Consider the following 14,777-nt stretch of genomic DNA (forward strand, 5'->3'; position numbering starts at 1 on the left):
TGTCTCTGGTCGTTCTGAGGACTCGCGGATGAACGGCCTTGACGGCGCAAGCCTCGGCGAGTCTCGGTCTGGTCCGAACTAGGACAGCGAAGCGTGTGCTCCAATAGATGGACGGAAAGATCGAGCGAAATTCTCGTTTCCTTCTGGAACAGAAAGAACTTCCTTGAACGGACCTGAGGCTTTTGGTTTTGAGACGTTACGCAGCACCGACAAAATCCGGTTTTGCATGGGTGTATATGTAAGTGAACCGTAATCCACAAGTACCGTAATGTCGCGGATTCTACTCCTGCGTTCTCAAGAGGCAAGTTTAGCGCTCTCAGTTCTCTTTGCAGTCCAATATATGACTTTTAGATAACGCATCTATTTAAATTTACAAATCACACGCATCTGCGTGTGCATCATTTACATTAATAGTTGAAAATAGTAAACTATAAAGGGTCGATTCCACGTTGTCGAATCGCCTTTCGACGATGACTTGAAAGTTCATAAAATCGGCTAGCTGTAACGGAGAACCGCGGTTTCTATCGTACGATCCGGTTTTGCGGGCAAATCAAATAGCTGCTACTTTTCACTCGTAATGAGCGACGTAAACGTTCATGCGTATAATAGAAAAATATACTTACGTACGTATTTCCGTGTCGAAGATCGAGGTAAAAGATTGTAGAATCGATATCCAAAATATTTATTGGCCGCGATATGACTGTTGGCTTCTTCTCGGATAATAATTTAATCCTACATCATTGACACACTTATTTATTCTCTCATAGATTCTGTCTAGCATATGGCAGTTTCCAATTTTTGTAATAAACGATGTAGAGAGTGTCACATATTAATATAACTCGAAGTATCACATTCAAAAGATTATAGATTTAACGCAAAACGTGCGGCGATGGAAATATAAAAATGGTTTTGCTGAAGTAACTAAAAATTTAGTTACATATCGAAAAATAATTTTGTTGGATTATCAAAATAATTACGTAGGTCATTCAAATTGGTTCCTAGAATGTCAAAATTTTTTTCAGCATTCTTATCATCCTTGAGTTTCTTACATAATTATTTTGATAGTCCAACAAAATTATTTTAGCTGTCTAAATTTTTAGATATTTCAGCAAAATTGTTCTTTCCACGTATGAGATGTAAAATGAGCATTATATAATTTTTCTATAAATTTACGAATAATTAAACATAAAATAAATTTTTATTTCCTATATTTGCTAATATAGATAATTTTATAATATGAATTTTATTTGTGATTTCGCAATTACGTTCGATCGACTACTTATATCATTCGTCTGTCGTAAATGAAACACAGCAATATCACAAATTGCATTGACGAGTCGCGCAAGTCGACCTTGCGCGGGTCAGTTCCACGCATAAAACTCGGATCTTTCTCTGCGTATCACCTTGATCGACTGTTCGCGAATGCGCTTATGAAGATAAGAAAAACGTTATGATGCAGCGGTTCATGGCCGATAACAAGACGAGGTTAAAACGATTTTAAAGCGCGTTATCTGCTACAATAGAAATATCGCGATTCATAAAATATAACGCAAAGGATTGATTTCTTAAATAAATTTAATAATATTAAATATTTCTAGGAATTTATTAAATCGAAACTTAAGTCAGGCACTTTCCTATTTTATTAAATTTTTACATCTCTTACTACTTTTAATTTGTCTTAGAAAATGACGATTCATTAATTGGTTTTATTATTTTATTAAATTTTATTTTTCTATTTACAAAAGTTAGATATTTTTGAGTTGTTTTCGATTAATTTTCGACAGTTTTTTTGTTGATTTTGATAGTTTTTAATAAGACTAATAAAAGTTAAAATCTACATTGACTTTATTTTCAAGTGAAATTAAAAGAAGGAAGTTTTTGTCGACTTTCTCGAGACCGATACATTTGATGCGTGTTTAAAATCACCGATCCGACAATAAAAATGTAACGTCTATAAATCTGCGGCTTTCTAATGTTTGCTCATACGAATTCGCTTACTTCGATTTACGATAAAAATGTGCGAAAATAGCAGGAGGAAGCTTTGTTGGAGGAAGCTGCTTTGTTAGTCGGAAGCAAAATACATCGAACATTACTGTAATTATGATGGGCAATGAACCGATTATTAAAACAGTATGTTACCAGCAATTCGATCGACATCAAGCAGAAAAGATCCTCGCGTGATCACACATCAACGAGGAGATTCATTACCACTTCATCGAAAACTACAGACGCCACTTACAAGGCTAAATTCCATTAAATAAAAATACGAATGTAAGTTCGCCTGTCGCACCATGTAGATTCATTTTTTCTTCTTCGCTTTTCGGCCTTCACCCGGTTGAGCGGAAAGCGTGTCGTTGGCGCGTATCGCAACGGGATACACGTTACGGGGAAAGGATTTGCGTGGACGGGCATTTTTTCCGGGGTGGTGCCCATTCACGGACCAGTGACATCGCACTGTCGCAGCTATTTGTCATTTCTCTCTACATCACGATACATTTTCATACCTCTGTAAAAAAATCCGAGATGCCACCCAGGCTCACGCAATACCCTGATCAAGAAGTCAATAAGAATGCAGCAGACTGTGAAATCACAGTTGCGTTTTCTCCTGTCAATTTTGACGAGAGTAAGATGAGATGTGTACACTTTTTTCTCGAATAAAAAAATCTAAATTGAGAAAAGATTTTTTTTAAAGAAAAAAAATGTGATCAATTTAAGTTGACGATTGGTAAGATAGTGATTGTGAGAAGTTGATCTGTATTTAGACACGAGGAGAGATCTCGACGCGAATTTCTCCTCTCAACCGGCACAGAAATTAGAGTACGTGTGGCCATCATTTAAATATCACTTTCCCGCGTGGCCGAGCGACGCGAAATTTGTCACTTTTATTGCTTTACAGAAATTATATCTCTTACACGATCGCGAGCCTTCTTTCGTTTCCTTCTTTCATCACGCGACCTAATTACGCTACAGGCTAAGCACATCGAGTACGAATTTGCATAACAATGTCGAGTATGACGTACAAGTGTATTTCCGCAACGTTAAGACACTTGGTAGAGCAAGAACTAATCTGTTGATCACTCATCTATTTTTTCTCTGTTTAATATCTTACGAAACGAGAGAGAGAGAGAGAGAGAGAGAGAAATATTTCATAATATAAATTTCATAACATAACTTCTGAATGGATTTTATTTAAATATTTACATTTTTAATTGCCAAATGATAATTAATAAATTGTTTAAATATTAATTAATCAATAATAATTGAATAAACAACAATTAAATAGCTAAATAAAAATTCGTATGAACTTATCTATAAATCGATAATGATTTTACATTTATCGAATGACTACGAATAAATAAATTTTATTTATTTTACACAAGAGGATATTTGAAAACATGTCCTAGAAAAGAACTCTTTTTTTGAGTATAACATTTCGTCAGCTTAATCAGACACTTGAGTCGTATTGATACGCGATTTCACCTCGATAAAACGAGAGCGTTTGAGAAGTGGTGGCCGTACATGGAATTGCGTAAAAAGAGTTACAAACCCGGTAGTTTACGGTACATAGTCTAATCAGCGAATCAGTGGGTTACTGATCTATAAAACGTAAAATAATTCATAGCGCAGTTTAAAGGACTACATATAAGTAGTATATAAATTCACATAGAAATACACAAGCATAAAATATAGATAGACCGTTAAAAGGCATTTATCTCCTATTAATAAAATAATCCAGTTTTCCGACTGGCGAGAATTAAAATTGCTTCGCCTGGAGTCCTGCAAAAACCTGTATCACGTTTCGGATCATAAAATTATAAATCCAATTTACTTTTTCTCCGTCGATCAAGTGATCGATAAGATGATATCGACATCCGCCATCCTTAAATTGTTGTAATAAACTTACTTTTCAACGGATTAATGCGGAAACAATATTTATCGACGCTGCGCGTAACCGCCAATTAATTACGCTTTCTTTTTACAATCTCTCCGTATCGCTTGATTTCAATCATAATCATCATTCGTTGTTGAATTCATTTGTTTATTATTGAAAGTAAAAATAAAATTTTAAAAAATCAAAGATTCAATCGATTAAAAATAAGAAATAAAATGAAAGAGCATACGCGAAAAACTTATTATATTATAATATTTAAAGTACTAAAACTTTATAAAAACTCATAAAATAATCTGTTCGCTCGTCTTGTATTTTCATTTTTAATATGTTTATATTAATTCAAGATAAAATCATTGTTTTTGGAATTAAATAAAGATAAATGATAATGATTTCATATTTTTCACTTTTCTCGACTTTCTTCTCCCAAAAAAGTTTTATTAATTACCTATTTCGTATTCGCTCGATAAAGAAAGAAATAAATTCCTTCTCTTGACCTTCTTGATAAAAATTATACTTGACGTAAAAATTATATGGAAGCATTAATCGCAACTTGCGCGCTTCCACTTTCCTCCGCCTTATTACGAATCGCTTACATATGCAAGGTTATATATCTAAATAACCGCATCCTCTCGCAACAATAGTAGTGTTTTTGCGACGTTCGCCGAATCATTGACGTTTTTCTCCTTCTTCAACGGAATGAACTTTTCCGGCGAACGCGAACGAGGTCAATCCCAGACTGCGCAACCGTGGGTAATCGCTATTAAGCAACGGGGATTATCGCAAGTTACCACGGGCACAGTGATCACAAATGTAATCGATTGCACATTGAAGAAACAATCTAGAGAGAGACAGAGAAAAATGAGGGAGAAAGAGAAAGAGAGAAAGGAGGTTTAGATGCTTCAGTTGCTCAGCTCGCTCAATAAGGAAGAGGTGATCGTTTCCGACAGGTTTCATGGCTAGGATCAGGATCATTCCGGTCTAAGATATACGAATAAAAGCTAATTACCGGCAAACAGTTCTAATCGTTCTTCGTTTGTTCCAACGTGCAGCAGGAAACTGGCAAGCCTCCTCCTCCTAATGTCACCCCGAAGATGGCCAGGGATCGTACCGGGTCGGACTACTCAGGTCACATGAGCGACACCACTACATGCAGCTGCGTCGCGAGCTCTATCGACAAGGTAAGGATAGACTTCATCAAACTACAATTGACTATCAAATATCAAATAAGGAGAAAGTACGTATAAATATACAAGAGTCTTAAATTAAAAAAGAAAGGCATCATAGATACCATCAAAAATTTCGTAACTGTATAGCTTTAGCTTTTCTTTTTTAAAATGTTAACAAGATTTGCTTTTAGATTATATGAACAAGATTTAAAAGATTTTGACTGTTTTTGTCTTGTCTATTTTTATTCTTGAAAATTTATTGAAAAATATACATATATACTCGATATTATTGTAAAATAGTATCATAAAGTTAGCCCATAAAATTCCATAAATAAAAGTTATCGAAAAATACACTTCAAACGCAAGTGTAATAAGTGCCTTCATAAATGTCTATGATTTAGTTTTCTATGTAAAAATAATAACACTGTATTACATAAAGAAAATGTAGGATTTAAACGTATGAAAATGTAGTATTATGTACCTTATTTTTACACAGAAAGCAGTATATTCTGTTAAATGATGAAATTTAGGAGAATATACTGCAAATCCAAGTGTGTGATAAAGCACTTATCTATCATACGTTTGGATTTGTAGTATATCTTCTACTAAAATTAAAAAATTTTAAAATACAATTTTTTTCCTTTTCCATCTAATGTATTTAAGACGTCACTAAAAACACATTGCAGTGCTCGTTGCGCGGCTGCGGCATGTTCCAAGAGCCGTTCTTCCTGCATCCGCCGGGCTCTCGACCGCGAGACGGTATCTACATAAATCCTATGAGTGCATACATCGGCGAACCGCCTAAGCCTAAGGACACAGCTGAGTCCTTCTACCTGCACAGCCCGCATGATCTTGTCTACACAAGGATCACGCGGCTGTTTGGCGACGCCGAGAAGTCGCGAAACGGCGTCGCGGCGGAACACCGCCATATGCCGGAGAGGAAAGACGAGACTCTGACTGGTAAGTAGCACGTCCCAGATACTTCATTGCTACATTATAATGCCCGCTACACACGGTGTGCAAAAAATATCCCGCTGCTAATCGTCAAAAGTGAAGAGGCTTTAATCGAATTATAGCAATTATTCGAATTTTTGTAAGTTATTGAAATATTATTAATTCATGAAAGAAACAAATGTTGATCATCATCTTGAATAGAATCTTATAATTCAAGGCTTGGCTTATTTAGAATATACTATTAAATACGAAAGTTTAAAGATATAAGAAAAATGCCATAGGAAAATTGAAATTTAAGAAAATATTCCATCAAATTATTTGTAGATGAGATAAATCAAAGTAATAATTCTGAAACACCCCGTTTATTCCGTCGATTCTCAATGACCGCTGTGATTCCAGGACAAAGGTCCTCGATTCACATCAGATATTTGGTATCGTCAGTCTTTTTTGTTTCTTTTTCGCTCTTTCTAACGATATTTACAGTCTTGTAGATCGAACAAATGGAACTATCTGCCTCCATTGACTCCATTCCATATATTATTAACATATCAATTGGACGTTTCAAATTTCTAAAAAAAATTAGTATATATTTTCGTCAAATGTTAATTAATAATTAAATACAAAAATCGCACGTAAGTCGACGTCTTACGGGACACGCTATATATGAGAACGTAAACGTTAATTGTCTTTTTCATTCGTTTTACTTTGGAAGTTTGATCATCTGTTTTACGAATAACATGTGATTAGTATGCGACAGAATGCTGCAAGACTGATCTCAAAGAAACAGAGATACTTGGGTAATTGTTAGAGGAGCGAAAAAACCACGCACGTCGCAAACAACACGCGCGCTTCGCGAAACCGGGTTAAAGACTCGCGCGCGATTTACCGCAAATACCGTTAAGCCGTTACAGTGCAGCGGCTCTTAATGAGTAAGAGCAATAAAAACTGCGATCGGCGGATTGAGCAAGTTCCAGTAAAACGCGTAAAAGTCGCCAATGCTGAATTAAAATAAACAAATGAGAATCAAAAAAATATTAAAAAAAATAAATTTTTAATTTCATTATTTTTAAATTAAAAAAAAATTTGATTCCAATTGTATTTACGAGAAGATTATAAATTTCTTACAAAGCAATCGATTGCCATGAGCAACTTTTGCGATTCGTAAATTTAAGCTTTGCGTCGCTAAAGTAATTTCTGAAGAACTTCTCGAGCGTGAAAGGCAGTTTTCGCGTAGAAGGCAGTTTTCTCGTCTGCGATGCGTAATATTCCGAGGCTTTGGCTTTCAGTGAAAGTGGACGTGCACATCAACAACGGCGGATTCGTCGGCCGGCCGCATCCCGGCAACGGACATGCGGCGCGCTCCGAGATCGCGAGGGAGTCCTCGGATCATGCTTACGAGCAAATCTGCGTGAGGCAGGAAGAAACGAGCAGCGTGAGCTCATCATCGCGGAAAAAACCAGTGGACAATACCTCCGACAGCAGGTAATACAATTCGAGTAAATTCACCGCGAACAAAGTAAAACATTATTAGAGTCTGAAGTTTAAAGCATCTGACTCATGTTCTCATCTATTTCTACCAATGTAGATTAACTTTAATCTCGGTTTAATTTAGTCTTTACTTTTTTTCTTCATTCTTAGAACTGGGAAAAGATCAAAAAATAAGTTGAGCTCAGATTAAATTCAATCTATATTAGTACAAATGGCCATTGATGTTAAAAATTGATAGGATTAATTTAAATTTGATTCTCTCAATTATAAAAATCAATTTCCTCCCCTGCCCCAAGTTTAAAAAAAAATCATCTAAAAGCTTTAAATTGAATTAATTAAAACATAGAATAATATAAAAATAACATAAAAGTAGTGGATAGTATAAAAGGAGTTTTTAAAATAAAACATCTAATAATATAATGAATTATACCTTTTTTTAGAAAAAGTTATAGGTTCATGTATTATCAGATATTTTATTTTATAGTTATTATGTATTAAAATTTGTCTGATGAGTATCGTTAACTCGAGTAAATATTATTGAAATCGTTCTCGCGATACCACGAATCACGTGTCAAGAAAAGAACTTTGATGAGCGCAGCATAACAAAATATCAGACACTGTAAAAACGATCACGAAGCAATTTCGATGTATCAACATCTAGAACAGTGTATAACCATCTTGCAATCGAAATTGGCTCTATATGATCATTAAGAAATGATCATTCATGAACATCACGTTTGGAAAACAACGTCGTTTTGCTATTTTTCTTACTCGTTTATCTTGTAGATACGCGATTACGCGGCAGGGGGTATTTCATTATAAGTAAATTAAATTTAATTCTCCGATTCGTGGATCCGCGAAACATCGATAGACTGTCTCTGACGTTTCAGTCGTTCTCGAAAAACCGACAGGCGATACAGCCGATCCAGCAGCGCCAGCGAATCCTCGAACATGAGCAGCGAGGTCCATGGCCTCTCCTCGACGACGTCCACCCCTTCCTTGTCACGACACAGTAGCAGCGAACGGATTAGCAAGCCGGGAATTAAAACAAACGCGGAAACGCTACACGGTACATTAAAATAATTGAAAATATCTGCAGGATGGCCACAGTGTCGGTGATTAAGCAGGAATGTATCGCGTATGCACAAATTATGGACTGTAACGAGTCATTATTAATGACTTTAAATAATTGGTGAAATCTTTTCAACTTTTACGTGCGAAATAAATCTTCATACAAGAAGAAAAAAATCGTTTCAAGAGAATATGCGTGTTATTTATAAAGAATGTGTAATTGTCTCTACAAATAACAATTGAGAGACAATTGTCTGAGATCATACAAGAAACAAAGAATGATCTTCCGCGTGCGTTCGTTTGCCTTTGCTATTATTATGTTTTAATTGTAAATTAATCGTAGATTGTAATTTATATTTGATGAGTAATGGAGTTTGAAACAACTTGTCTTTATCAATCATCAAGTTAATATCATGCAAATCGACGCTGATCATTTTTCGCACAAAATGACAGATCATTATGGCTATCCTGCAGAGTCTCAAATTAGTATGAACAGCTGCGATACTGACCAGTACGTGGTTCTGTTTCGGTTCGCAGAGAGGAAGGACTCGTCCAGCGCGCAAGTGGAAAGTGAAAAGGAGATCCGTACAAATGGCAACGGCGGACCTAGGTAAGTAGGGCGAATCGATACCGGATCGAGATTTAAGCTAAAGTCGTGCCATTAAAAGAAGGAAGAAAGCTTGATCGAAAGTCGATCAAGCGGAGTTGGTCGCTACTTCGCGTGATTCGACTCGCTTCTCTCCTTTTCGCCATCTTTTGTCATCCGTTTTCCTTTGAGGAATATCATACAAATGGGATACATCGTATTGTAAAGCTGAAAGACCCTTTCCTTAGCAGTCATTTTCGGTCGTTGATATATCGATAAAACGTGAATAATTACGACAGCGGTTTAAATCTTACGACTTGCTCGAACTAAGCGAGTGGACTGTTTATCGGGTCGATTAGAATTAACCCCAGAAACAGTGAAGACGTTAACCCCGGAAACACACTACGATAAATTATAAGATACTCTTAAAAAATCCTTGAATGGAGAAATTGCTTTCGAAATAAGATATATCTCCATCAATTTTATTGCCTATAACTATTTAACTTTCCACATGTTTTCGCTCGCCTTAATTTACTGTCATTGTTTAAAATTAGGTGCACGTATCTATTATTATGGCTGTTTTTTATGATTCTTACCTTCACCAGTCTTCATAAAATTGAACGTTATCTAATCCCTTAATTATCTAACAGACGAGATTTTTATCACTATTATTCATTTTTATCAGACGTTGCAATCGGTTACTACAATAACACTGCTTTCACTTATTTGTACGGAATAATAAAATTTACCTTCACCAATTTTCTGTAATTTTTCTCGTCCAAAGAATTACTTTTACTAGCATACATGATCCCAACAAAACTCACGAATTAAACTTTATCATAACTCAAATAACAAATATTCTTAATCAATTATTTTCAACAATAACACTTTATAGCATTAATTTATCAATATTTTTCTAATATTTATATTTCTTACATCAGTGATATATAACCTGTGGCCTGCGATTCCCGAATCATAGCCGAAGATATTAAATCATATTTTCTATTTTATGCAAACGAAATAAACATTATCGCAAGATTATTTCTAAAAATGACTCTCAAAAAAGGTTGAGCATCACCGTCTTATATTGTTCACACCATCAGATCGGTATCACACACAAAATTTGTATTCTCCAGTCTTTCGAAACCACCGCCACCGCCACCGCCACCACCGCCGGATGATGACGTGGTAGTCGTCCTGGTGAACGCAAAGCCGAATGCAGATGTCGACAAAAAAGATGCGCGAGGAAGCGGTCAGGACGGAAGGACCGAGTCCGGTGAGAAATTGCGTTCGACGCCCATTTCCTCTTCGATGTCCTTTCGCTCTTTTACGAAATTACCGCCAAACGTGAAAGTTGCAGCTCAACTTTATGCAGAAATGCGTGCACGCACGTTCGCTTGAAATTTTCCGCGTGCATTCATTCACTGTAAGAAATGCCACGAATTGGGCGTTTTTCTTTATCTATAACAATTTCAGCTTCGAAAGATCTTGAATTGAAGAAAAATTCGTTCCCAGCGAACGCAGTCGCGTTCATTGAAATTATTAATGTCTTTTAAATTACTCCACATCAGATATGAGAAGACATCCTTTTAATATACAGATAACCGTAACTTCACATTATTCGTAACAATCGCGAAAAGAGATCGAGTCACGCATGAGCGGTTTTATTGTCGGTCAATGTTTTATGACTACCGGTCAACGCGAAGACCGTTGTACTCTCAATTACTTCCTCGATAGATTTTACTCAATCGATCTATCTTAAATGGCACTACTTACCTCGCCAGATTCAGAGTTTGTCTACCTTCAAACATTTAATGCTTCCGTAATTTAATTATCTCCACTGTAATTAATCAATTTTTGTTAAACAGAAAGATTAACTCTGAATTCGTTGTGGTTTCTACCTTACCAGAAAATGCGATAACTTCATTATACACAATCCATAATTTGCTGTTATCGTATTTTTATCGTCGCGATAATTATCTCGGTGTTTTTTGGATAATCGTGTTACGCTTCGTGCGAATTACGCTTACATTTTCGGGGCACGTGCTCTTCCATGCAAACATGAAGGCAATTAGTTGAATCGACTACGACGACTGGCAATTACAGTTGAAATCGGGCAAAATTTATTCACAGAATCAGCGCCACGGGTTTTTAATTGGGCCGGTTCGCGATCGGATAAAGATACAGACAGGAGGAAAGAGGAGAGACTTCCTCCCCATAGCGATCTCGATTTGGGCTGCACGCGCGTATACTTCAGCCTTTAATTAAACTGTTAGCGGATCATGTTCAGCGGAGGTGGCCTCACTTACTAGACCATAGCGCTCACCGGGCATATAATATACTTACCTAGATTTCACTTGCCCCTCGGTAACGACCATCATCCAATACTAGAGGCTATAACGAGATCCTCTCCTTTCTGCTTACCTCTTTTACGTTATTCCACCTTCTCTATCTCCTCATCTATTTCCGTCTCTTTCGTTCTCTAACGCTGCTGGTCGGTCTCGGAACAGCGACCAACAAGTCCGACACATCATCCTCCGGCGAGCATCCGCAACAGCCGGAAGTGCCGGCTCCCGCCAGTGCACCGGTGGACGTGGACGAAATTAAAGCGAGTCAGGCATCCCACCTGGTAAACAGGCACATGGTGCTGCCGTTCATACCGCCAAAGTTCGCCAACGCGGACTCCAACACCCTACTCAAGCCATCGGAGTACCTGAAAAGTATTTGCAAGGTGTCATCTAAAAACAGCCTATCGAAGGCGAGGTCAGTGATCTTTCCTTATACACAACAGTGTCCATTTTTATCCGTTTCGTGATCCTTCGCGTGTACAGTATCTGTTTCGTGATTGTCAGTTGATCCTAAAAGTGGCGAACATTCTTTATTGCTCGTTTAAAAATATCAATTTTTAAATTTAATTATTTGAATTATGTAAAACATATTCTAAGTGCATTTTGAGGATATCTGGAATACGTAAACTAAATAAAGTAAATAACAAAAGGCAAATATTGTTTTGTGTGCTTTATTTATTTAAATTATTTAGAAAGTGGTGATTTAAAGTTGACTTCAAGTGTCTATTTATAGTGTTTGTAAGATTACTTAAACCACGCGCGCACCACTTTATGCAGACATGTTACGTTCAATTTAAATAACGAAAAGTGGTTCTGTTATTTATCGTTATTCTTCGTTAACTTCTGTGGCTATTATTTATCAATGCAATCTTCGCGCACTTAAAATAATATCGACAATCACCTTCGTAATGATTATCGCTAAAATTATTTACTTACGATTGACATAACAGGTGTTGTCAGTTAAAGTCTTTCAGTTATGCACAGAAATGTTAACTCATGTGCAGTGCATTTGACTTTCTGATTATGCAGAAGCGTAAGAAATCAACTTAATATGACTAAATTTTTCTTTGACTAGTATTCTTCGTACAAAGAAATACGTTTTACTTATGACAAAGCATTTTCCTTTTTTACTAAAGGAAAAAGCATTTCCTTTCGAAATAATACTTCAAATATTTAAAAATCATTTTCGAACAAATTAAATAATTAATGTATCCTGAAATATTGAAAACTTTTTAATATATTTATTGATATTTTTATATAATCTAACATATCTAAAATATATTTAATATATTTATATAATATAGCAGATACTAAACAAAATAAACACAGTGATTCTCTGATAGATAAAATACATTTTATACAGATAAACAAATTTATCTTCGAGCAGCGTCATTATTAAATTTTCCGCTCACGTGACAATGCAAAAATCGTGCTCGCAGGTCAGTGGACAACTTGGACATTCAAAGCCGGAATACGGAGCAGGGTGAAGAGGAGGAGGAGGAGGACGAAGAGGAGGGGGCGCAAAGGAGCAACGAGGAGACCAAAGGATCTCCTACGGGCCCCCCGCCGCCACCTCTGTCTCCCTTGCAGCAACGAGCACGAGGAAATCAGGCCCCGGGTACCACCAGCACCGGTAACGAGACCGAAAGCTCCAAGAGCTCCCCGCAGCAACCCTTAGCCACAATCAGCATCCAGGATCTCACGAGTATCCAGCTACGACGGACTAGCACGAAGATGAACGCCACCAAGACATTCTCCGCTCCGCCTCCTCGCAGCGTGTCCATGACTAACGGTAAGTCAGTCCGCGACACACATGCACGTATAATTTAACGCTTTTGCGCGAACTCGAGCGTAAGAATTCAGACTTCAGTCTTACCCGTTTATATAACAATATTCTGTGTTATATAATATTAGCGATCATATATTTTCTCTCTAAAATCGTTTTATTACGTTTATACATAGGTATTACGCGAAATTTATGTAACCGCATAACGTCATTATAAAATTTAAAAATACCCTAACACCATAGACCTTCAGGGTGACTTCCTGAGGACGTTTATATGTCTCCTTTGACCATTCTAAGGATATTCCCAGGATGTATCCCGGATAAAGTGTGTTATTAGGGTAGAATCGCTGACTAATTTAAATAAAACTGTATCATTTTTTTTCGGAGCAGTCTCGGAGCCGTTCTTCGTGCAAAAGACAGACCTAATTGCTGAATTGAAGCGTACAAAGGATATACCCGGAATCAAAAAATTAAAGGTGGAGAGGGCGCAGGTCGAGAAGACTCAAGAGCAGAATCTCATGTCGGAAATTAGCAAAGCGTTCAACGTTACAAATTTTGTTGATCAAGTAAGAACATTTTATTTTTTATTCTTTTTAAAGTTCCTTACAGAAATCTGATACAACGTAATATACTGAAAGATAGTTAATTACTTACTTGGAGTAAAAACATCAAACAACTTGCTTTTAATATACTTGAAATTAAATTAGAGTGTGTACTCCTTTAAAGAATTAGATTTTGTAAGAGGTAATACAACAAAATGTAATATAATATATGACAAAAAGGCAATACAACATGTAACAAAAATAAAAAATGTTTATTCTTTCTAATTTCGTTCTATTAAATGTTTTTTTTTTTCTTTTGGATACTCTTGTATAATTGAGCTTTGAAATCCTGAATTATGGTTCTTTTTCAATAGATCCCCGAGAAAGACAGCTCGGGAAATGTAATACCAATCTGGAAGCGACAGATGCTAGCTCGAAAAGCTGCTGAACGTGCGAAAAAAGAGCTCGAGGAGCAAATAGCGCGAGAGAACGAGGAGAGACGCCAGAAGGCGATTCCGCCATGGAAGCGACAGCTTCTCGCTAAGAAGGACAACGAGGAAAAGAGGTACGGAGATTAATGGATCTGTATCAATCAATCATCAGTGCAATTAAATGCTAGCTCTCGGCGATTGGAGAAAGCCATTAATTAGAATGGATTTTGCACTAGTAGAGAATGTTTTAACTGCTCGTCACAAAGTCGTATTCGAATTGTATTTTTCACAAGAGATTTATCTCATGTTACTTTACGAGATTTAACTCCACATGTTTTTAACGTACGCCAGGCGGGAAGGGGAGGAGAAGCTAAGTGCTCCAATTATTATGAGTATTACAATTGCCACTCGTTGCAATTGGCTTCAAGTTCCTTCGTTTCGCGTTACATGCAAAATTACGCGATACGTATATATAATATTATGCATAATATTTTATGCGTGTATTAAAAGATT

At 36.5% G+C, this 14,777-nt stretch overlaps 1 protein-coding gene across 3 annotated transcripts in view; it reads left to right on the forward strand.

The window, feature by feature from the left end:
* The window catches only part of f (espin protein forked), an 18,911-nt gene continuing 4,134 nt past the window's right edge, over nt 1–14,777 (forward strand). Inside the window, exons 1-11 of one of the 3 annotated variants that reach the window (XM_011058096.2) lie at nt 1–238; nt 4,942–5,070; nt 5,745–6,018; nt 7,299–7,494; nt 8,391–8,569; nt 9,109–9,181; nt 10,294–10,433; nt 11,668–11,920; nt 12,945–13,297; nt 13,682–13,857; nt 14,208–14,398. In XM_011058096.2, the coding sequence (XP_011056398.1) occupies nt 227–238; nt 4,942–5,070; nt 5,745–6,018; nt 7,299–7,494; nt 8,391–8,569; nt 9,109–9,181; nt 10,294–10,433; nt 11,668–11,920; nt 12,945–13,297; nt 13,682–13,857; nt 14,208–14,398 (1,976 nt within the window). In that variant the 5' untranslated portion in view covers nt 1–226. Of the gene's footprint in view, nt 239–4,662; nt 4,823–4,941; nt 5,071–5,744; nt 6,019–7,298; nt 7,495–8,390; nt 8,570–9,108; nt 9,182–10,293; nt 10,434–11,667; nt 11,921–12,944; nt 13,298–13,681; nt 13,858–14,207; nt 14,399–14,777 lie in introns of those variants that run through there. The other 2 variants (XM_011058093.2, XM_011058095.2) reach the window with 2 other exon arrangements.

This window comes from Acromyrmex echinatior, chromosome 9, assembly GCF_024713525.1.
Source record: "Acromyrmex echinatior isolate Ae372 chromosome 9, ASM2471352v2, whole genome shotgun sequence".
NCBI classification, from domain to species: domain Eukaryota; kingdom Metazoa; phylum Arthropoda; class Insecta; order Hymenoptera; family Formicidae; genus Acromyrmex; species Acromyrmex echinatior.